The sequence below is a fragment of the Sturnira hondurensis genome, unplaced genomic scaffold, assembly GCF_014824575.4.
Source record: "Sturnira hondurensis isolate 20B ecotype Veracruz unplaced genomic scaffold, ASM1482457v3 Scaffold0022566, whole genome shotgun sequence".
NCBI lineage: Eukaryota > Metazoa > Chordata > Mammalia > Chiroptera > Phyllostomidae > Sturnira > Sturnira hondurensis.
Window position 1 is genome coordinate 7,036,463 of NW_028095197.1, and position 24,118 is coordinate 7,060,580.

A 24,118-nucleotide genomic window follows, 5' to 3' on the forward strand; every position below is an offset into this window, starting at 1 on the left:
AAGACATCTGAGCAGAGACCTCGACAAGGTGGCAAGCCAAGCAGATCTCTGGGGGATTAGCTTGACAGAAGGAATGGCAGGAACAAAGACCCCAAAACAGGAGCGGGCCTAACTTTTTGTAAAGTGAACAGTGAGGCAGCTCGGGTGGGTGGTACAGTGAAAGTGAGGAGGAGTGGATAAAAGGACATGAGACAGGGAGGTAGTAGAGGGTCCTGATAAGCCAACATAAGAACTTATAGTGAGATATGGAAAACTGTTGAAGAATTCAACCAGTGAAGTGACGTGATAGCTTTTAAAATGGTCTCCCTGGCTGCCATGTTGAGATTGTACTGGAGGGACACAAGCACAGACCCAGGGAGGCCAATTAGAAGGCAGCTGCAGTAATATAGTTGTGAGATGATAATGGCTTGAACCAGCTAGAAGTAGTGGAAGTTGTGAGGAGTGGTTCGATTCTTTTTTTTTTCCTTTTTATTAAATTTACTGGGCTGACACTGGTTAATACAATTATATAGATTTCAAGTGTACAATTCTATGATACATCATCTGCACATTGCATTGTGTGCCCACTACTCAAATTCTGTACATTTTTTAAAGGAGATCCAACAGAATTTGCTGGTGGATTAGATTATAGAATGTAAGAAAAGCAGAAGTTAAGGATGACTCCAAAGGTTTTTTTAAATATTTTTTATTTATTTATCTTTAGAGGGAAAGGAGACAGGGAGAGAAATATCAATGTACAGTTGCCTCTCATGCATCCCCTGCTGGGAACTGGCGCACAACCCAGGCATGTGCCCTGATTGGGAATCGAACCATGATTGTGTGGTTCGCAGGCCTGCGCTCAATCCACTGAGCTACACCAGTCAGGGCAACTCCAAAGTTTTTGACCAGACTAATACAGGCTGGCTCTGCTATAAAAAAGAAATTACCAATATCAAATGGGAAAATTTAGACATCCCAAAGGTGACAAATCTCCTTCCATAGTCAGTTCTGTGGTTAGTGTTTTAGGCTGTCCTTCTAGAGGCCTAGCAGAAATTAGTAGTTTGTCTGTCAGTTCCTCAGCCTCAGTCCTGGTGCCCATCGCTGTGGTCGGCGCTGTTGGAGTATCATAGGGAGAAGGCATGGTGCTGGATTGAGATGCTTTTAGTCTAGTTATTTCCCTTTTCAAGGAAAAAGGCCTTGAAAACCTTAAGGGGCCATAGTAGGTACAAACAAAAGAAGTTCACCCAAGCTCTTGTGGGGTTGAAAGAAAAACTAGAATGGGATGTCAGGGATCCTCTTGTCTGGAACCCACGTTTTTGGAGACCAAAGCCAGGAAGCATGCTAGGAAGCAAGGCACAGGTGAAGGTGTGTTGAGAGAAACAGATGGTTTAGAAGCCGGACACAGCATCATGTGTGACTTGGGCAAGTCTCTTCCCTCTTGGGTCCTTCAGAGTCTGTGTTTCCGAATTTAATTTTGGCATGTGGTTGAAAGCTGCATCTGTGGAAAAATAGAGTGTGCTGACTTTTGTACCACTGGGGTCCTCGTGCCAGGACAGGGCCAGCTTACTAAGGAGGGTGCCGAGGTGCCGGTTGGATCGTTGGGCTGCACTAAATGCTGTGACTCCTTTTTCCTCACTCACTGATGTCTCTGTCTGAAGCTGTTAGGGGCCACAGCCATAGAAGACAAGCTGCAGGATGGAGTACCTCAGACAATCAAAGTGCTGAACAAAGCCAAAATTAAAATATGGGTTTTAACTGGAGATAAGCAAGGTAAAGGGGAGCACCTCACCGGACCGATCCTCTTCCCTATCCACCTTAGCCATTTCTTCTTTTTCTTTTTTTCCCCTTATCCATTTATTTGAAAAGCATCTTATAATCCAGGTCAAGTTTTTACAGGACAACTCCATTCCTAGACTTATATACAATTTTCTAACTATATACTTTATGCTAGATGCTGTATTAGGCATTGAGGACATAGACATTTGTCATCCAGGAGCTTACAAGCTAAAAATTTTAGAGTTGTCGTTAACTGTACCCTCTCTGCTGTCCCAAGGGTTCATTCTCTCACCATGTCGCGTCAGGTCCTCTGAAAGACCCTCTTGGCTGTGTTACCACCCTAGTTCAGCCTTTGTCCCCTGGTGGCTGAACTTTTGCAAAAACTTCTGAACTGATCTCTGTCTCTTGCCCTTGTTAACCTTAGTACAGCCCGCTAACAACCGTCAGTGTACTCTTTCTAAAACTTTCTACTTTTACAATGTTACTCCTCTGCTCAGGCACCTACAGCAGCTCTGAGTGGTGGGTCGTTGGACTCCACTGCCCGGCCTTCAAGACCTCAGTAACCTGTTGCTGCCTGCCCATCCTTATCTCCACCCTAAAGAGACTATTTTCTTCAGTATGTCCCAAAACAGACCAATTCCTACGCCGGGGCCCCTGGGTTGTTTCCCAATTTGGAATGTTTTTCTTCCCCTAGACAAGTCTTGCTCATCCTCAAGGCCTTTCTCTAAGAAAGCTTTATGACAATTGCAACTCTCCTCTGAATATTAATACCACTTGCAGCCAAGGTTCAGGGCTTACTTTTTTTCCTTTAGTATGAATTTATTCCAAATTTCAGGGTTTTGATGTAAAGGAAAGACTACAACCTAAACATACCTCAGTCTTCCATAAAATCTAGCATAGAAATATGTACAATTCTGTTCAAGGAAATACATCCTGATTGCCTGGAGAAGTGGACACAAACTAGAATTGCTTTAAGAAACAGAAGGCTTTGTAGAGAAGGCTAAGCCAGAATGACATGAATTATTGATAAATAACTTGCAAGTCTGTACCAACTAGTCAGTCTCCTGTGGATATTTCAATGTAGTCTCCACTGACTCATGGAAAACACACTCTGAATGCATCCAGGGCAAGTGTGGACCAATGGGCTCTGCAGCCCACACTAGAGTCTCTGTAGTCGTACACTGCGCAAACACCTTGTTCTGACCAGCATGCAATGTGTGTCCCCCCCACTCCCTGCAGAGACTGCTGTGAACATCGCCTATGCCTGTAACATATTTGGGGATGAAATGGATGGGCTGTTTATCGTGGAAGGCAAGGATGGTGCAACTATTCAGCAAGAACTCAGGTATAGATGAGAGAGCTGCCACAGCCTGTCCCTGGACACAAGATTTCTCACCCATCTCTTCACCCAACATGGCCCCATACTGCCAGAAGGAATAGAGAAGAAAAGGAGGAGAGGGAAACCAAAACCTAAAGTAGTTGAGAGAATTTTGTGAAGAAGCATTAGGGCTCAAGAGGTTGGAGTGGGCGTGGCAAGATGGAGCAGTGTGGTGTGTGGATGGTTGGGGACCTAAGGCTGTGGCAGGTCTCAGGAGACAGACAAGTCCGAGACCCTGGCTGGTGCTTTGCAGTGGCTCTGTATCTGCCTTGCCCCTTTTCACTCTGCAGCATATTTTCCTTCTAAGTTCTGGGGCTTCAGGTCAGACACTGACCACAACTCTTGGCTTTCAGGTCAGCACTTAATCAGATGAAAGCCAAGCCTCTACTGGAATCAGACCCAATAAACAATTATCTCTCCACGAAGCCCAAAATGCCCACCAGGATACCCGAGGAGGTGCCCAATGGCAACTATGGCTTGATCATCAATGGCTACAGTCTGGTGGGCAACACAGAGCTACAACCCTGTTCTCTTCTTCCAAGGAACTTTTTTCCTAGGTCTAGCCCACTTCAGGGAAATTTCAAAACCCAAGAGTCACCCTATTTCCCCTTCTTTCTGGTGCCCTTGCCTGACAGACACCTTTCCTGAACCTTCTCTAGACAATAATAATGAGGAAAGAGAAGCCAAGGGCATATTCCTCCCTTGTTTAAATTCTTCACTACTGATGTAGCCTGTCCCTTAGGGGAAGTGGGGGAGTGAGCAGAAGCAGGTCTCCAAAAAGAAACTTGGCCTTATAGCCCAGTCAACTGATCAGACCCAGCGAGCAGCCCTGATCTGTATCCTGCTGGAGGCTGGATCAGATCCAAGGATGCCTAGAACTGAGCTGGGAGCTTGGCCTCCCTTGGGGGCAGAGCACCTTGGGAACAGCTACGCCTGACCTCTGTAGTGCAGGAGAGTATGGAGGGGAGGGGAGGGGCTTAGGAAGGTGGACCTGAAATGTGGGTGTGTCCTGGTGCTACAGGCCTATGCTCTAGAAAGGAACCTGGAGTTGGAACTGCTTCGAACAGCTTGCATGTGCCAGGGGGTGGTCTGCTGCCGGATGACACCCCTTCAGAAGGCCCAGGTGGTAGAGCTCGTGAAGAGGTACACGAAGTGGGTGACACTGGCCATCGGGGATGGGGCCAATGACGTCAGCATGATCAAAGGCAAGTGAGGGGTGCAGAGCTATAGCCCCTAGGCATGGGCTTGCCCTTCCCTTCCTCTGTGGACAGAACTGATCTGGGTGACCCTGTGTTGCTGGCTTATACTCCTGCATCTTCGTTCATGCTCCTCTATGCCTGTGTTTCCACTCTTTACACGTGCATACATCAATCCATATCCACAGTTACGAACACACATTTAGATGCATTCACTTAACACTCGTACACATACAGATACACACAGCTCCCACAAGAATCCATAAATGTCTTTCTGAGATGGCATCAAAGCCCACAGAAAGGACCCCTGAGCAGGAGTCATAATCTGTTTTCTTTTTTGAAGCCTGTAGGCCTGAGCAAAGTTAGGCTGAAGACAGGGCCACCCAACCAGGGAATTAGATGTGAGGCCCGATGCAGAGATCTTTTCCTCCTAAGGCACTGTTCTGGAGAGCTTGCCCTGACTCTCCTGGCTGGAGGAGAATGGCAGACTTACTGATGCTTTAGACCATAGAAGCAAATGGCAGACACTGGTTTTAATTTCAGCTGAATGTTTTCAGCCTCCAGCAACTGGTATGACATCTTTGAGGTCCTCCAGTCCAGCCTCTCCCTACAGGAAACACCAGCAGATATTCCACTTCAACACTAAGAAGTGTTCTTTCTCTCTTCCCCAGTTTCTAGAACAACTCTGGTTGTTAGGGCCTTAAAGATTTCAGTTATTCCCTTAAGCAATGAGGTAGGCATGTGCCAGAAAAATCAGTGAATTTGGCTTATAGTATAATAGACTAATTAAAAGTTTTAGGAACTTCAGTCTTATCTTCCATCAAGTCTAATCCTTGCTTTATCCAGGAATAGGTAGTATTAGGCCTCCCGGAGAACACTGACAAAGTATGCACATTGCTTATTCCTCCCAACAGTTGGGATTTAGCTCCTTAGATAAACTTGGGTAATTAAATAATGTGTTAGATTGGCATTCATCCTCCATTTTTAATTGATTTAAGTGGCTTCAAGAATTATCAAGAAATTTTTACCTCAGCATCTGGACTGTAGGCCAGAGCCCAGATGACTAGAGTAGGTGCAAAAAACATCCTGGACAACTTTCCAAAACTGGACGTGCTAGGTATTCTTGAGTGGTGACACCCAAAACAAAGTGCAGATGAAGGAGCCGTTTTCTGGCCTGTGGGGGAAGGACAGTCCACTGAGGAGAAAAGGCTCACTAAGCAAGTGCCATTTCGAGCTGGGCGTAACAGCGTTTTCCAAATGTAAAGTAAGGGATTTATGCACCATGATCTCAGCTTTCCTTTTACACTTCCCAGACTGGGAGCCCAGCAAACAAGACCTGTGGCTGAGAAGCTTCTGGGGTTTCTTTTGCAGCTGCCCACATTGGGGTCGGCATCAGCGGCCAGGAGGGAATGCAGGCCGTGCTCAACAGCGACTTCTCCTTCTCCCAGTTCTGCTACCTCCAGCGTCTGCTCTTGGTCCATGGCCGCTGGTCTTATAACCGCATGTGCAAGTTTCTCAGCTACTTCTTTTACAAAAACTTTGCCTTCACTCTGGTGCACTTCTGGTATTCCTTCTACAACGGGTTCTCTGCGCAGGTAGGAGGTCAGATGGCCTTTCCTACTTTGGTCAACTGGGTCTTCTGTAGTCAGTCACTCCCGCTTCAGCCAGCTCAGACTCTTTTTCTCCTGCAGAGACCAAACCTGTGACATGCTGCCATCCATTCATAAAGCTCCTCACTTAGGCTTGTCCCATCTCCTGACCCTATACTTAACCTTAGATTTCCAAACTCTAATGTATCTGGCCTGGTTCTGACTTGGCCTCAGTTCCTACCTTCAGACTTTCCCATAAGATATTTTCATCCTTTCCCTGACATAGAGACATAGAGATTCCAAGCACTTGATCTAGGAGTTTTTCTTTCTTTCTGTCTTTTTATCACCCAAAGCAGTCTTTATGGAACAGGCTAAGCCACAAGGGGCCTCTAGGGTCTTGCCAGATAGGCCGGTTGTGGTGTTCACCCACAGCCATACTTGGAAACACAGCTTCCCTTTATTTCTCCCTCCCCACCTTTACACTCCCCCCCCCCCCACAAAAAACACACACTATTGTTGCTCTAATGAAAATTTGTTTTTACCCTGGCTGATGTGGCTCAGTGAATTGAGTACTGACCTGCGAACCAATGGTTCGATCTCTGGTCTGGGCACATGCCTGGGTTGCAGGCCAGGCCATCACACATTGATGTTTCTCTCCATCTCTTAAAAAAAATTTTTTTTAACTATAAGAGAAAGTTTACCACTCAGGTGACCTTCTGCACCTGGCCTATCATTCCTACTCTACTCATGCCTACCCACTACAGTTCTGGGGATGAAAAGGGGTGAATTAGCCTTGACTAGTGTGGCTCAGTTGGTTGAGTGTTGCCCCGTGAGGCCAGAGTTCACCAGCTCAATTCCCAGTCAGGGCACGTGCCTGAGTTGCGGGTTAGGTCTTTTGTTGGGGAGTGTACAAGAAAGTGGCCCATCACTATTTCTCTCACACATCAATTTTTTCTCCTTTTCCTTCTCCTTCCTTTCCCCTCTCTACAAAATAAATGGATGTTTATTTATTTTTTTTAAAAAAAGAAAGAAAAAGTAGTGCTATAATAAATCATAAATTTCTAACTGGGCAGGTCATGGTGGGTATTCACATCCCAGACCTATAACTTTTTCAGTGAAAGGTTTTTAAGCAGCCTTATCTGTTGTTCTTGTGCTCTAGGTCTGCTCTAATGAATTAATTCCAAATTTAAGTGTGAAATCCCCCACACAGTAGAGGGGAGAGGTGACACCTGGATTTCTAAGTTCCACAAGAAGTCCCTTCTATGAGAAGTTTCTCAGGAGTCATTCAAAGATTCCCAAGAGAAACACGCTCTGGAAGAATTCTCTTGGGAGGTCCCTACCTCTGTTGCCTTGGGCTCCGGGAGAAAAGGACCAGTTAGTAGACAGTAGTAGACCAGCACACCCACAGTGTCTAACTGCAGGTCTGGTTTGGGGAGGTGCAGGTGTGTGTATGTATGCGTTGCTGCTGACCCCTTGTGGCTAGTAAGGGAAGGAGCCCTCTCTTGGCCCAGGGTGGAACACCTAGCTAGGGAAGGGACATTAGGTCTATTCTTCTTGCCATGTTAGAAAGTGTCCGGTGTTATAGAAGCTGCTGAATGCCATGAAGCAAACAAAGAAAAAAGCCCAGAGACTTACAGCCTGCGAGTGCAGGGGTGTAGCTAGCAGTCCCCAGCAGCCACGCTGGGTCCTTTCTGTGTAGGAAGGGGGTCTGTAGCTCACAGTAGGGTTGGCCGGAATCAGCCTGTGAGGTTGGCCACCTATAAACTTGATATAGCCTTGCCTCAGCCCAGTAGCCAGAGTTCTAAATAGAGTAGGACCAAACAGAGACTGGAGTCAGCCTTGGGTTTCTGAAATTCAAATCCTGCGCTAAGTTAGTGTAGTGATGGGTGGGTGAGGGGGCAGAGAAGGCTCTCTTGGACCTGGGAGGTGGAGATGAGACTTTGTAGAAGAGCCAAATCTAAGAAATCTCCTTGGTATTCTTCCAGACAGTTTATGATACCTGGTTTATCACTTTCTACAACCTGGTCTACACCTGCCTCCCTGTCCTGGGCTTGAGTCTATTTGACCAGGTAAGACTAGCAGCAAGTCTCTTAGTTGGGGCGGAAGCCCCTGGGCCCGTGAGGGGTATGCTCAAGAGTAAGAAGGACAGAGAGTTCTACAAAGTCAAGTCTAAATCGAGTCATTTCTAGAGCAAGGAAAGGAGCTCATCACCTGGAGAGGTATCATGGGATAAAGTAAAGAATCCTCCTCCACACAGAATAATCATCAGTCTTAGAAATCAAAGCTTTCTTGCATCCATTTTATCTTTGTAGAGAGAAATATGGAAACTGCTGTACAGTACATTGAATGTGTGCTAAGTAGTGAAAGGAAATAGTCATTGGGGCAAGGCTAGGTAAAGCAAGGGGCTCCAAGAAAAGAGAGGCCACACAGACACAAGGAGATAAGCCAATGCAGGGAGACCCAGCTGAGGGTCCTTGAAGGCCAAGCATGGGAGTAGCGGTATGATACCTTCAAGTTATACACAGTCAGCCTAGAGGAGCCATCTGTCCCTGTCAGCAATTTCCTGGGCTCTGGGGGGTCCTGGTGCCCTACTCCTCCCTCCTCTTCTACCCCAACCTCCAGTCCTGGGCACATGGAATAGAAAAGGAGTCTCCAAAGAGGAATAAAGTAGCTGAAAGAGGACAGCAAGGGATCATGGTTCCTGATCTCCATCAGGGTGGGAAGGAAAATTCTCAGTGGAGCAGCTGCCAGCCTCAGAGCAGCAAGGGGGATGAGTTGTGTCATCCAACAGCCCTCATGAGTTTCAGTGGTGTAGTTTTAGGGACCCGCAACCTCTCAAAACAAGCCCCAAGCTTTGTCATCCAGAGTTTCAGATTTAGGAGACAAGGAAGATCCAATGTCATCTCCATAGAGAATCCTCTTTCCTGAGTTCACCAGTAGCTGTGGGAATGGGAGGAGCATCACAGAACATGGGCACTTCCAAGGGACTCACTGGTCCCCACTGGCTCCTCCCTCTCCTCTCACTGGCTTTCGAATATTCAACTAAAGGAAAACTTACACTGGGGACTGATATCCCAACTGTCTCCCTCACCCCAAGAACCAGTCCTCCCTTCCAGCCACCCCAATCCTAATTGCCCTCCTTCTTAAAGTCCCCAGTCCTAACTGCCTCTAGGTCCTTCCCACCATCTTGATCTTCTCCTAGCTTTCTTCTACTACCTAGATCCTTGCCCAGAGTGTAGGAGGTCAGGAAGTGTCTCTGGCCACTGCTCTGTCCTCTAGTTCCACTTCTCGAGTAATCGGTGAGGAAGTTCCCAGGTAGCCTGGCAGCAGACTCAGTGTGGGGAGAAGCCTCTGCTCTGACGGAACCGGCACCCTTCTGAGCCTTCCTCCTTATCCTGTGGTGCTTCCAGGATGTGAATGAAACATGGAGCCTATGCTTCCCAGAGCTGTACGAGCCAGGCCAGCACAACCTCTATTTCAACAAGAAGGAATTTGTGAAGTGTTTAGTTCATGGGATCTACAGTTCCTTCGTGCTGTTCTTTATTCCCATGGGGACCGTTTTCGACTCAGTGCGCAGTGATGGGAAGGAAATCTCTGACTACCAGTCCTTCTCCCTGATAGTACAGACCTCTTTGCTTTGGGTGGCCACAATGCAGGTGCGGACAGTGGGCAAGGCAGGGTGAGGAGTTTGGATGGGGAGACTGCCTGGAGGAGAGGGAGGGAAGGAAGCAGGGAAGGTGGGAAGGGAGAATCCTTCACTGCAGAACTAGAGAAGGGAGGAGGCTTATAGAACATTGTACAAAAGAGGGTGTTTTTCAGATTGCCCTGGAGACAACCTACTGGACAGTGATAAACCACCTCTTCACCTGGGGTAGCCTGGGTTTCTTCTTTTGCATCTTATTCTTCCTGTACAGTGATGGCTTGTGCCTGATCTTCCCCAATGTCTTCCAATTCCTAGGTAAGGCTCTGCCCAATGTGTGGCAAGGGGGTGGGAAGTAGGAGTGGGGAGTGTGAACCAATATATTTGCTTAATAAATGCTGACTAAGAAGCTATTACTATGTGCTAGGTTCTGTGGATATAAATAGGAACGATACATAGTCTCTGCCCTAAAAGGACTCAAAATCTAGCTAGAGGAAATATTTTACCTTATAGAGTTCTAAGATATATTCAAATGTCTTACCTAATTTGATCTTTACAAGCAGCCTCTGGGGTAGCCAGGGCAAGAATTATTAGCACCATTTTAAATGACTCAAATCTAGGTCTCCTGGTTCCCAGTCCGATATTCTCTCCACGGTGGCATACTGCCTTATTGCCTCCCATATTAATTTCCCATCTCTCATCTCCGCTCTGATGAGGACAAAGCGCAGAGAGAGTGAGTATGTAGATGTAGCTGGCCCCCACCTGTTATCCAGCCTTTCATTTTCTCCCTTCCAAACTCCTCTATCCCATTTATGTGTCCAAGCCTGGGCTCCAAGCCTACCTGCCACTGCTCCTGCCTTGCCCGGCCTTTAGAAGGAGACAAAGGCATGTGAATTCACAGTGACTTTGGCTGTGCAAAGGACCTTAATGCAATTCTTTTGCCTTTATATTATTTCTCAGGAGACTAAACTGTCTCCAAATCAGTATTTCCTTCTTTGGACTGCAGAGGTATCTAAGTTCTGGCTGGCAGCCCCCTTCCTGCAGGCCCCAGTTTAGCCTTTCCCCTCCTGGCTCATTGATTACAGGTGTGGCAAAGAACACTCTGAACACGCCACAACTGTGGCTGAGTATTGTCCTCAGCATAGTCCTCTGCATGTTGCCTTCCATTGGGTACCAGTTTCTCAAACCACTGTTATGGCCCTTCAATGTGAATAAGGTGAGTAGAACAGGGAATCTACCCAGATATATAATTCATGATCTTCTTTGCGTTTGCCTCTGTGGGTAAAACCCTGCCCCCTATGCTCTGGCTACAGGTCCTTGATGGAATTCATCGCATGAGCCACTCACCACCACTCCCAGGCCTGAGTCAAGACCAACATTCAGCCTCTCGACGTTCTGCATACGCATTCTCCCACAGACAGGGCTTTGGGCCCCTCATCACTTCTGGCAAGTTTATGAAGCCCAAGTGGCCCAAGAAAAGTTCTTTATTTAAAAAGTAGAGGCCTTTAGGGAAACCCCAAAGGAGTCAGTCATTGCTCTTCCTCCCGTGTATTTACCTACCTTCCTAAGGAAGGCTCACTGTCCCTGGGAAAGCGGCCTAAACCTGCCCTCCCGCTCTCACTCCAGAGGCTCCGCCTCCTCCTTCCCTGGAAGGCTGTGCCCACGGAAGGCGAGGAAAAATAAAGAGCTCCCAGATATCTGTCAGAGTTTCAGCATTTCAAGAAAAAGTGAAGCATTTCAAGAAAAGTTTAGGCCTCCCTTCTATCAACCCTCGTGAGTTTTAGTCCGGACAAGCAACTGTGGAAGTAGAGGGTGAAGAAGGGCAGGCAGCATGTGGAAAGGAGAAGAAAATAGAACCTAAGAGCTTTTCTGGGCTCTTTTCTCCACTCCCAGAGCACCCGTCAACCTAGCCAGGGCCCCACACAGACAGTCCCATTCAGGCGAGTTCTCAGGTTTATCTGGGGGTTAAGAATGAATCTTTTGCTTCCCTTGGGTAGCAAAAGGAGGAGACAGCTGTGAAAAGTTGGTCACAAGAAGCTGAGGAGAGTTTCTATACCAAAAAAGTAGGAGGAAGTGGTTTTTGCCAGCTCAAGATTTTGCCTTCCTCCCCTCTTTTTGATGCCTCTGACCCCAAAATTGATCCCTTTTCAGGCCTCAGAACTTGGAGGGGGAGGGGGACACTGCAGAGGGTTAAATCGTTTCTCAGGGGGACATAGCTGTAGTTGGCAAACATTTGCCTTCATCCCATAAAATTAGTTTTCAGAGAAGTTGTATGTACTTAGGAAATTGTAAGAAGTTGATGGCGTAATAAATTGCTTATTTTGGAATGGAGAGATTTGTATGGTGTGTTGGGGTCCCAGGGACAATAACATAGTCCAAGCAATACCATGGAACCATATACGCACCATCCTCCTCCTTCAGATTAAACTGGTGTTTCCCTCACCTGCCTGTTCTCTCCTGCTTAAACTCATGCCACTTTTCTGCCCCTGCTGCTAAACTCTATCTTGACCTCGATATGACAACATCTTTTAACAGTATAGCTCTGTCCTCTTAGCATACCTTAAATATTGATTCTTAAAGATCAGTACTAGGTTCTCTGCTCATCCTTCTCTGTACACTTTTCCCGAATGACTTCATCCAAACTCACGACTTCATTTACCAACAAAAAGTCCTCAATGCTCTCTCTATCCAGTATCCCTCTTCTGGAATCCAGATCCACTTTAAACTGACTCTGAGACGCTTCACGTAGTTGAGTCTCAGGAAACTCACACTCAACCCATCAACCTGAAGTTATCATTTTCCCCAAAAATTTCATCCCAGGATGCCACCATCATCCCAGTCGCCCAAGGCAGAATAATGAGATCATCCTATGGTCTCCCTCTAGTCAGATGTCTAATAAGTCATCAGGTGATATAAATTCTGCACTTTTACTAGGTCCTGTTTTCAGTTCCCTCCATTATTGCTACCACAATACCAAGGGTATTGCTACCCTGGATTAGACTCTCATCATCTCTCTTCTGGATTACTGCATAAACCCCTCCAACTTACCTTCTTGGCTGCCTCCTGTCCAAAGCATCGCCAGAGTAATCTGCCTGAAAGGCAAACTTGATCATGTCGAGCCCCAGCTTTGGATCCCTTAAGGGCTTCCCATGACTTCTGGATCAAGTTAAAATGTAGACATTTTATTATTGGGCCCTCTCTAGCCTCATCTTTCATTCCTCCCCCTTCCACTTTCACCCTAGTCATGCTGTTTCTGGTCCTCATGCCATCAAACATGCTCTTCCCATGTCCCAAAATGCTTTTCCTCATGCCTTCTTCATCTGGCAAATTCCTAGTCACCCTTCAAAACTCAGAATAATTGGAACTAGGTAGAGGTGGCGGTTGAACAACACTTTAAATGTATTAAATGCCACTGAATGGTATACCTTTTAAATGGTTAATTTTGTGTTATGTGAATTTTGCCTTAATTTTATTTTAAAGGAAACTCAGATTAGGCATTGTCTCCTCCAAGAGCTGCCCCTGATTCCTCAATGTGGCTTAGGTACCTGTCATATTTGTTCAATTGCTGCCCTGTAGCATACCTCTAACAGTGAAACAGTTCACAGGGCATTTTCAACATTGATTTACTTGTCTATTCATAGCACATAATGGGCTTTTAATAGATATCTTTTGAATGTACAGATGAAATGAAAGAATTGAAATCTGCTTCTCTGCCTATTTTTCTTATTTCCCTGAATAGCACCACCACCCAATAAACACTTCAAACCAGGAACCTGGGGGTCTTTCTGGACTCCTCCCTTCTGTTCTTCTAGTCCATTCCACTCTGTTATCAAGTTCCATTTCCTCTTAGAAATGTCTTCAAATCTTTCCCTTCTTATTCATCCTCAGTGCCATTGCTTTCATCATTTCTTGCCTAGGTCATGGTACCATCTGCCTTTCTGGTCTTCCTGCCTCTGATTTTGCTTCTTTCCAATTCATTATCCACCCCACAGAGAATGATCTTTCAAAGTCAGATCATGTCATTTGCCAGTTTAAAATCCTTTAGCGACTCAGCGTAACTTCCCTACCTTGATTCTGCTTTCCTCTACAACTTGTTCCTTCATTTCTGCCATACCAGACTATTGGCAGTTCCTCAAATTTCCCACTATCTTCAGAAGCCTTTACACCTTCCCTCTTTCAGTTCTGTCCCCTTAGGGCTCCCCTTCTTGGTCTGGCTAAAATGCCCATCTGCCTTCACTCGCAGCTTTGGTTGTTTCCTCTGGCAGAGGTGTCACTCCACTGACACCAAAGCTCCTGTGCTTGAGTCAGGTGCCTCTTGCTTGCACTAGACCACCTTGTACATTTTTCTTATTTTTAGTTCCTGAGAGCAGAATATATTCTCACTCACATGCCTATTTTAGTTGTGGTTTACTTCTGTCTTCTCTGCTAGGCCATCATGATCTCCTTGAGGACAAGAACTTTGGGTCATTTTTTGTATTCCTATCACCCAAGAGACTGCTGGCACTTAGATTATTAATGCTTTTCAATAAATGAGTAAAGGGATGAAATCTACCACCCCCTTTTGTCCTAAGCTTGTGTTTTACTGTGTTCTCACAAGATGAACCTTATCCTTTGGTATCCAGTTTCCAATTTTACTTTAGGGGCCTCTTTTTATGTAACATGTTCACTCATGGTCTCTCTCATCTAAGGAATTTGTAAAAATACAATTTGGACCAATAATATCCCCTAAAACCCCCAAAACAATTGGCATCCTCTCCTAGCGGTTTATATGCATCTCGGGAGATCTGATCCCAGATTCTGCTGAGGATCCAAGGCAGCAGATGCCACATTCCAAAATGAGGTGTGAGATGACTGTGCAAGACTTGCAAAAAGGGTGGTATGTAAGACAAGTTTGCAACTCTTAAATCGCCTCTCTCACATTGAGAAAAGGGACAGAAATTCAGACATTGGAAAAAGATTCTTAGATGAAATTGCTAGTAGGCTTTGAGTCCCCTGCCCTCCACCCCAGTTCAATTGAAGTTGAGAAGGTTTTGAGGGAATTTCTTGGAGAGATTGATATGATTAATGTGTTTGAGAGCTCATGCCTGACTTACAACTGGAAAATCTAAAAAGTCAAGAGAACAACTGCCAACCTCTTCACTGACAGAGCAAGACAAGGTGGCTGTGGTGAGACTGGCTTATGCTCCTACTGTTTTTCAGGACAAGGGGTGCATGGGTGCTCCCCATAGACCAGATGTGGGCCATGTAAGGGACCCAGTAGGGTTCCTTTATCTCATCAGGTCTGAAAGGTTGAGGAGACCTCAGCAGAAAGCAGCATGAGATAATGCTGTTAAATTCCTACAGATTTCTAACTAGGGATAAGGTTACCTGAAGCTGGAATTGACTGCCTGTAAAGGGGCATGAGGTGGTTACCTGGGTGTACACATTTGCCACAACTTATCAAACTATACACTTAAAATCTGTGCATTTTATTGTATGTTAATTATACTTCAATAAAATTGATTTCTTAAATGCCTGGATATTTCTAAAGGAGTTTGTAAGTAACCAACTAAAGGAAATAAATTCACCCACATTTAAGTCACTAGGTGTAGGAGAAATCTCCACCAACAGGGTGGGGAGTCTCTAAAAAACCTCCAAAAGGGCCCCTTGAGAAAGAGTCAGCTCTAGGTAGCTGCCAAGCACTGAAATTATTTTGTGATAGTACCAGCTGAATAAGAACCTTCCTCATCTTTTCTCCCTCAGCATGCTCAAAACCTTGAGAAACAGGGTTAGCAAGGTGGAGACAGGAGAAGGGAGAAGCAGGAAAAGAAAGGTAGACATCTAAGGGCCACCCCCATTTCCCACCGAACACAGCCACTTGCAATAGGGCCAAGCTGAGAAAGAGGAAAAACCTTAATTTTGTAGTCTGAAGTTTAAAAATTGTTTCATTAGTCTGGACATGTTAATAAGGTTTTACTCCCAGAGACAGCTACATGAGGGGTTTTTTGAAGTTGGGTTGAGTGAGGAAACTTTTTAACTTGAGTTAGATTGAATAGCTGCCAGTAGTAAAAACACAGAGGCAATTCCAGTTTGCATAGGCGAAGGTTATACTTGTTCCTCATCTACAGCCTCTCCGGAACAGGGAGAAGTGACAAGACCATCTGGTTCACCTGGACCTTTTTCTCTAAGAACTTGTCAGGGAGTAACCTTCTTTACCACTGCCAGAGTCAGGAAAACAAGGGAGCAATGTCCCAGCGCCAACATTTCCCTGCAGGTCTAGCCTCAAATCTTCTGAGATATGTGCAAAGGGTTTTGGAGCAGACGGCATTTGGAGGATCCTGGGATTCACCCAAGACCTTTCACTGTACTCTGCCCCTCAAACCTGCCCCCAAAGACACATTCAACTGAAGTCTCATCTCTCTTGACTCTATCTCCTCTTATGTAACCCCTCGGTCACTGCCCTAATTGAGACCCCCTCATTTCTCATCATAATTAACACAGAGTCTCCTAACTGACCTTTTTACCTTTCTCTCTAATTCAATATTCACACTCCAACTAGAGGGAGATTTCCAAAGTGCAAATCTGTTCAAATGCTGGTAATAATGCAAATGTTTCTGCCCAAAATAATGCAAATGAGTCTTTGTTCCCAGTGATGCAAATTAAGTTTGTCTGGTGGAAAACATACATTTCTAAAAGTCAAATCCTCATGTGAGTTCATTTTAGTATCTTACTGTTTCCCTCATTAATTAGTGAGTTTGATATGTGTTTAGTTTATGTTTATATAAGACTCATCATTTTACCGTTTTGGAGGTTACCCCTTACCACGAACACCAGGCAGTGACCCACACTTGCTGAATGAGACTGTCTGACTGGACAGAAGGATATGTGTTATCAGCCCAGGGCAGGAATTGAGCTGGGCCTCAGTGAGAAGTGGAGCCAGCTGCTGGAAGGCCCCCAGAACCTGGGGACTTATCTCTCTGAGTCTAGACTGGTTTTCTCTCTAAGCAGCAGATTGATTTATCTCAGCAAATTGGTTTTCTCTGCTACTCAGGCCATTTGGCAAATCACTTATAGTTTTCAAATTTCCATTACGAGTTTAACCATGAGTAAGGATGTAGTTCTCTCTCCCCTAATACCAGTTCTCAGGGAAGTGATTCTAACTGTCCTAATTTGAGATAAGTCCTCACCCTGGACCATTTAAATGTATGACTGTGGCTTTTTATTGGTCCTGCTGGCAGTCTAAGTCCTCTCTGCTTCACTCTCAGAGTTTTACTTCTAAAATTTGTACCTGATTTGCCATAATCTGCATAAAGCCCGTTAGTGTCTCTCTACTGCTTACAGGTGAGTCTCAGCTTCTTAGTATGCCACAGGAGGCTCTTCATCATCTCACCCCGGAGCATTTCTTTCTTTTTTTTTCTTTTTAAAGATTAAGTTCATATTGCAGGAAGGGACTGGTTGTTGTTTTTTTTTAATTCTCGCCTGAGAACATTTTTTTTGTTGCTTTTAGAGAGAGGAAGGGAGAGAAAGAAACATCAGTGTGAGTGAGAGAAAAGCATTGATTGATTGCTTTCCTGTACATGCCTGGGCCAGGGATAGAATCACAACCGAGGTATCTGCCCTGACCAGGAATCAAACCCGTGACCTTTCTTTCTGTCACGGTCCAACACTCCAACCAGCTGAGCCACATAGGCCAGGGATCCCGACCATTTCTGCTATGCTCTGCTCATTGCATCCTACACCTCCACTATATCAGTTATTTTGCCCCTCTGTTCTTTTGCATATGCTGATTCTCCCACACTCTTTTTCTCCCATTAATTCTTCAAAACTAAGGCCACACTACTTCTGTGAGGCCAGAAGATGCATTATACAAAGTGACATTTATTTGCTTCCTTGACTGTGATCCAACAAGCCTGTGAGTGGCTAGAGCACAAGTCTCAGTCTTTAACTCTTTCACAGAGCGTGGGACCTAGTGGCTTCTAATAACTATCTGCTGAATGACCAACTGCCTCCACCTCCACCTCCTTTGGCTAGGAAAAGACCTCAATGTCTCACACATACCCTGTCTGTCATAAGGAGTGGGAAGCACATGAGTTCTGTTAAAGAAAAAAATTGTTGGGGACACTGGTTAAAGATGGAAAAGCAGACTTTATTTAAGAGGTTATTGTGGTAAGTCTAGGACCACTGAAGTCTTGCAGTGGGGGAGAGATTGGGCTCAACAAGGACAAGTGGGGATTTGTAGCCAAGGAACAGGAGTGGGGTTAGTGGGTGGAAAATTACAAGTCTTAGTATGTGTGGGCTGCTGCAATACCACAGACTGGGTAGCTTATATGCAGTAGAAATTCTCAGTCCTGGAAGCTGGAAGGCCAAAATCAGGGTGCAAAGTAGGGCATTTTTTTTTCCAGATTGCAGACTTCTTGTATCCTCACCTGGAGAATTGGACTAGGGAACTCTGTGAGATCTTCTTGGGCACTAATCCTATTCATGAGAGCTTCACCCTCATACCTAATCACCTCTCAAAGGCTCCCATCTATTGGGTGGGCCAAAAAGGCCATATTTTTCCCCATAAAATAAAAGATCCATTTTTATTTTCACCAATAACTTTATTGATTTGGATATTTTGGGTATGTCGGCTATCTCCCAGTTAATGTCTCCATTGGATCGCTATCGGCTTCAACTGGTCTGCCCAACCATGGAACATCATCCAGTAAGAAACCTCCAGCACGAACCTTCGTAAGCGATTTTTGACACTTTTGATCAGTCACAGCACCTTCTCAATACACTGCACAATTTTTTTTGCATTTCAGCTGTTTTTACCTTTCTTGAAATAATAAAGCATAACATGCTGAAAAATGTGTATTTTCATCCATCTTCAATATTAAAATGGCTACACAAGAATTCACCAATTTTGGTAAGCTTTTTTAAAAAATGCATGCTGACTTGACAGCCCTCACAATACATTTTAACAAAATTGTTTCCAATGACAATGACGTTAAAGTCAATGAAGAGCTACTAGAGCCATCTTAGGGGGAAAATGAACTTTTTGGCCAACCCATACTAATACCTTTGGGTGTTAATATTTCAACGTATGAATTTTGGACCATAACATGTGGTCTACAGCATTCACGTGGACCACAGCATTGGGACCATAGCAATTACCAAGGAAACATCAGTGGTAAGGGGGCTTCTTGCTAGACTGACTCAACAGACTTCTTGCTTACATCAGACCAGGATGATAAGATAGCCAGGGTGGTCAAATACCAAGGGTGGGGAATTTTCACTAAGGCGATTTACCAGGTTTCTTACTTAAATTGGTTTGTTTTTGTTTTTAAAGGCAAGAGAGAAAGCCCAAACTCGAGCCTAAGTCCAGCAGAAGACTCAGGGGTGCCTCACTAAAGTTGGTCAAAGGAGAGAGTGCCAAATTTTACTGTGGCTTCTTTTAAAATATATATATATATTTAGAGAGAGAGGAAGGAAAGGAGAGAGGGAGAGGAACATCAATGTGTGGTTGCCTCTCACGCCCCAACTGAGGACCTGACCAGTAACCCTGACTGGGAATTGGACCCATGGCTTTTTGGTTTGCAGGCCAGCACTCAATACACGGAGGCATGGGGTGCTTTTAAAAATACCAAAGCCTGGGCACCACCCCAGTGATTCTGATTCCGTTGGTCTCGGCTGAGATCAGGCCTTAGTTTTGTTGTTTTTCTATTTTCCCCAAGGGGTTCTACTGGGGTGTGAGAGATGATCATCGCCACCTCATGCGGAGGCGGGGAAGGTGCAGGTGGAGGGTGAGCAAGTGCACCTGTCTTCAAAACCGGTAGGCCCGCGCCCCAGGGTTCTAGGTTCCAGTGCACCCAAGCCCCGAATCCGCGGACACCACCCCGGAGGGGCGGGGCGCGGGCCGCAGAAGGCGGGGCCACGGCCGTAGCCTCGCCGCTCCCCTCGCGGCAAAGCACTGCGCGTGACTCGCTGCGCCCAGTGCTGCAAGAACCAGAGAGGTGGGCGAGCCCGGCAAGCCCAGCGGGCCGAACCAAGGCGCTGTCCGGAGGGGCGGCTGGAGGGCAACCCAGATTGGACCATCGGCCTCGCGGCTGCAGGGGAGACCGGACGTTACCAACCCGCGTGGCGAGGAGGGGGCGCCGGCCTGTCCGCGCTGCAGCGCAACCCCTGGAGGGCGCGAGAGGCTGCTGCTGCCGCCGCTGCAGCTGTAGGACCGACCACGCTGAGGCGAGAGACCAGGTAGGGATGCCTCTTCGCGGCCCGGCGGGGTCCCGAGGACCCTTTGCCCTCACGTTCTGGACGATTCTTCAGGAGAGGACCCTCCGTCTGGCCACTTATCCACCCAGCACCTCGCCCTTCCCCTCAGCTCTGTCCTGACGTTCCCTCAGCCCCGGGCTCCGGGTCCGCTCCGACTCTCTGGACCCAGCTCATCCTCAGTCCTCTCCCTGACCCTTCAACTCTACCGTCCACTAACGTGCGAACGCCCGGGATCCCCTATCCCTTTGGGCGTCACCCCAGATCCACCCCGACTGTTTCCTCAAACTGTCCCTTCGGAGACACCCGCTCAGCTGACTCGCGCCCAGTAGTCATCGTTGCACCCACATCTCCTGTGACGGCCCTGGGGGAGCGCGGAGGCGACTGCGGCAGTAAGTCCAGTCCGGGTCCTCGGCTCCCTTCGCCCTCGGTGCCCGCTTCCCAAGTGTGCATCTAGCCGAGTCGGGATGGGATCTCGCGCGCGCATCCAGTTTTACCCTGGGCAAACCTTTGGCCTGGCAATTTGCCAGTCCCCTGCCACTGCCCTTACCTGCTGCGAAGGGCACCGTGATCCTGGCGCCCAGGGCTGGCTTGGGACCGCCCGGCTTGCCCGGCGGACCGCCCTGGAGGCAAGGACCGTACGCTGTTCCTGTGTATCCGCAGCGCCCAGGACGGTGCCTGACACCTGGTAACATTCAGTAAACATCTGACGAGGGGATGAATGAATGAATGAGCCCAATGCGGAGGCTGTGAGGCCGAGTGCTTTAGTGGGAAAGGTGTCACTAGATACATGAAAGGGTAAAAAAGGTGGGGCGTGGTAGTGGCTGGGGGAGGGGAGTGTTAATTGTGGTGCTTATACTGGGAACGTAAAACGGAATATATTCAGCTTTCAATTCATGAGTCTAATTTTATTTACATACAAGCTTTGTCAGCTGTGTTCCACTATGTTTACCACCAATCAATCAACCAATCAATCAGTCAGGGCTGGGGCTGCAGAAATTTGTTTTGGTTCGTGCCTTAGAGGCTACCCAGATAATCCTGAAAGAGCTGCACCCAGGTAAACCGCTCATCTTGTCCCGCTCCCTCTGGAGAAGAATTCTGGAGGCCAGCCGCAGCCGCAGCCGGTGAAGCTGACTCAGTGCGGCTGATCAGCCGCTGCCCCAGGACAGGTTGGAGCAAAGAAGAACCTCAGTTATTTTACCCTTTAGCTTCTGGATACTCAAACTACACCACCACCCCAGTCCCCACCTCAGAGACTGGAAAGATAGACATCCCAGGCAGGCCTGGTATGAGAGGTAGATATCGAAGATTCCTAAACACTCCTGTCCTGTGGTCAGGCCACGAGGCCCATTTATATCTCAGTAGAGCAGAGTCAGACAGGGATTACCAGTACATGGACAGTGTCAGTAGCAAACAAAAACATGGCCTTTTAAAGATGGAATTCTCTAAGAACAGACCGTCTGGAACCTGTTTTTACGGATTCCTAGAGGATGACCTAAACAGATTCAGTATCCTGGAAGTAAGGCAGGGTTCGGAGACCTAAGTTTGGGCCCAGGTTCCATGGGGGTGGGGGGGAGGGAGTAGATAATATTGCTGAGTGATGGAACAATGGCTGGAAAGTTATAGGGGTTTGTAAGCTAAGAAGTAGTTGCCCGAGTAGTCATGGTGTTATTGTAACTAGGGCTCAGAGTTAGTAGGTAAAAATAGCGATTGGAGTTCTTAGGAGGCAGTGGTATGGCTTATGGGGAGGGAGATCCCACCACTGTCCCTGCTATTCTGTTACATGTGTCCCTCCTGCTGTATGGCCACTGGGAACTTCCCACCATTGTTTCTCTTCTACTTTGAGCCAAAGTCAAATTCTGATTTCCTCTCATTTTTTTTTAAGTTTAAAAGTGATGGCAAGATTTTATTGGGGTAAGGAAATTAATACACTCTCGGGGACATAGAAGGCAGGCAGCTCTAGCTGATTTCCTCTGGTTTTTGTGTTAAGTGTTTAAGGGCCCAAGGCCAGGTCTGCCTAACAGGAGTCTGCGTAAGTTCTCACCCATTTCTTTTCCTTCATTTTCTCTTTCCCTCACCTCTGACCAATCTTTATTAGTACATCTTGGATCATTGAAACCTAAACCAGGGAGGGGCTCCTGAGCTGGATTAATCATGACTATGGTGTCTGGAAACCAATACCTTCTTTTTGGTAATCTGTACATTTTAAATCAATACATTTTCTACTTTTTCCTGTCTAGGATCCCTGTTAAGCCCTCAGTAACCCCAGACCACTCTGAACTATTTGATTTCTTTTCTCTTCAATTTCCAATACCTCAGAGCACTGCCAGATAAAATACAGGATGCCAAGTTAAATTTTAATTTCAAATAAACAACAGGGAGTCCTGTGTTTTTATTTGCTCACTCTGGCAACCCTAGTTCATGAGGCTTGTGTTCTAATTTCTCTCTACAAATTTAGGATGATAACTCACCCTTTCCTCCTGTTACTCACACACAGTGACTGAGCACCCTATCAAAAGTCACTTGACTGAAATGGCTCACTGCATGTTAGCTTAAAGCAGGCTCTTAGAGACGGTTTGATTGGTCTGTGTTGAGATTATCCGAATACACCCACACAGAGGTTGGCATATGATATTGTAGTTTCTGTCAGATGAGTTCGTCCTGCAAAATGAGCATATTATTTTGAGTGTCTAGATATCCACATGGCTCTGAGAGAGACAGCCATCGGTGGGAGTAGGGTGAGAGGTGGATTCTAAAGAAAAAGTATAACTGGTAGCAGAACCTCTGGTTTACTCTTTTGTGTTCATGGTAAAATATACATAACATAAAATGTATCATTTTAACCATTCTCAAGTGTATAATTCAGCGGCATTAAGTACATTCATATTGTTGTCCAGTTATTACCACCATCCACATCCAGAACTTTTTCATCTTCTCAACCTGGAACTCCATACCTGTTAAACAGTAATTCCTCATTCCCTCTCCCACTAAGCCCCTGGCAACCATCATTTGTTCTACATTCTCTATAAACTTGACTATGCCAGATACTTCACATAAGTCGAATGATACAATGTTTGTCTTTTTGTGACTGGTTTATTTCACTTAATATAACATCTTCAAGCTTCTCCCATGCTGTAGCTTGTATTGAAATTTTCTTCCTTTTTAAGGCCGAATAATATTTATCGTATGTGTATACTACCTGCTGTTTATCCATTCATCCATCCATGGACACTTGGGCTGCTTCCACCGTTAGCTATTGTGACTAAGTGCTGCTGTGAACATAGGTGTGCAAATATCTGTTTGAGTCTGCTTTCAATTCTTTGGGGTACGTACCTAGCAACAGAATTGCTGGATTGTACAGTAATTCCATATTTACTTTCTTGAAAAACCGCCATACCATTTTCTACAGTAGCTGTACCATTGTACATTCTCACAGCAATGTGGGAATCCACATTTTTCTGCATCTTTACCAACACGTATTTTCTTTTTTAAATAACACTCATCCTAATGGCTATGAAGTGGTATCTCATTTTGGTTTTGACTTGCATTTCTCTAATGACTAGTGATGTTGAACATCTTTTCATGTGCTTATTGGCCATTCTTCTATCTTCTTTGGAGAAAAGTCTATTGAAGTCCTTTGCCTATTTTTAAATTGGATTATACATCTTTATATTTTTGAGCTGTAAGAGTTCTTTATTCTGCATAGAAGTCTCTTCAGATAAGTGATATGCAGATATGTTCTTCCATTCCATGGGTTGCCTTTTCATTTTTATGATAGTCTTTTGATGCACAAAAGTTTTAAATTTTGGTGAAGTCAAATATACCTATTTTTTCTTTTATTACCTGTGCTTTTGGTGTTATATCTAAGAAATCATTGCCAAATTCAGTGTCATGAAGGTTTCTCCCTATGTTTTCTTCATCTAAGTTTTTTGTTTGTTTCATCTCTGATACTTAGGTCTTTGACCCATTTTGAGTTCATTTGTATGTGTAGTATAAGATAAAGGTCCAACTTCATTATTTTCCATGGGAATACTAGTTTTCCCAACACCATTTGTTGAAAAGACTGTCCTTTCCCATTAAATAAACTTGGTATTCTTTTTTCTGAAGATTTTTATTATTTTTAGAGAGTGGGAATGGAAGGAGAAAGAGGGAGAAAGAAATATCAATGTGAGAGAGAAACATCAGTCAGTTGCTTCTCATTCACAACCCATGCAGAGACCGAACCCACAACCCAGCATGTGCCCTGACGGGAAGTCGAACCGGTGACCTTTTGCTTTGTGAGACGATGCCCAACCAGTCAGGGCCTAAACCTAGTATTCTGTTGAAAAGT

At 45.7% G+C, this 24,118-nt stretch overlaps 2 protein-coding genes across 7 annotated transcripts in view; both read left to right on the forward strand.

Annotated features, from left to right (window-relative positions):
* The window catches only part of LOC118979763 (phospholipid-transporting ATPase FetA-like), a 104,325-nt gene extending 92,469 nt beyond the window's left edge, over nt 1-11,856 (forward strand). For 3 of the 5 annotated variants that reach the window (XM_037035992.1, XM_037035994.1, XM_037035993.1), the window contains 7 exons: nt 1,638-1,749; nt 5,701-5,924; nt 7,904-7,987; nt 9,329-9,574; nt 9,738-9,876; nt 10,644-10,774; nt 10,872-11,856. In XM_037035992.1, the coding sequence (XP_036891887.1) occupies nt 1,638-1,749; nt 5,701-5,924; nt 7,904-7,987; nt 9,329-9,574; nt 9,738-9,876; nt 10,644-10,774; nt 10,872-11,057 (1,122 nt within the window). In that variant the 3' untranslated portion in view covers nt 11,058-11,856. Of the gene's footprint in view, nt 1-1,637; nt 1,750-2,994; nt 3,101-3,486; nt 3,635-4,154; nt 4,339-5,700; nt 5,925-7,903; nt 7,988-9,328; nt 9,575-9,737; nt 9,877-10,643; nt 10,775-10,871 lie in introns of all 5 variants that reach the window. The other 2 variants (XM_037035996.1, XM_037035995.1) reach the window with 2 other exon arrangements.
* Nucleotides 11,857-19,471: 7,615 nt separating this feature from the next.
* The window catches only part of RUSC2 (RUN and SH3 domain containing 2), a 60,199-nt gene continuing 55,552 nt past the window's right edge, over nt 19,472-24,118 (forward strand). Inside the window, exon 1 of one of the 2 annotated variants that reach the window (XM_037035973.1) lies at nt 19,472-19,773. The gene's annotated coding sequence lies outside the window, so the exon portion shown is untranslated. Of the gene's footprint in view, nt 19,774-20,006; nt 20,181-24,118 lie in introns of those variants that run through there. The other variant, XM_037035974.1, reaches the window with a different exon arrangement.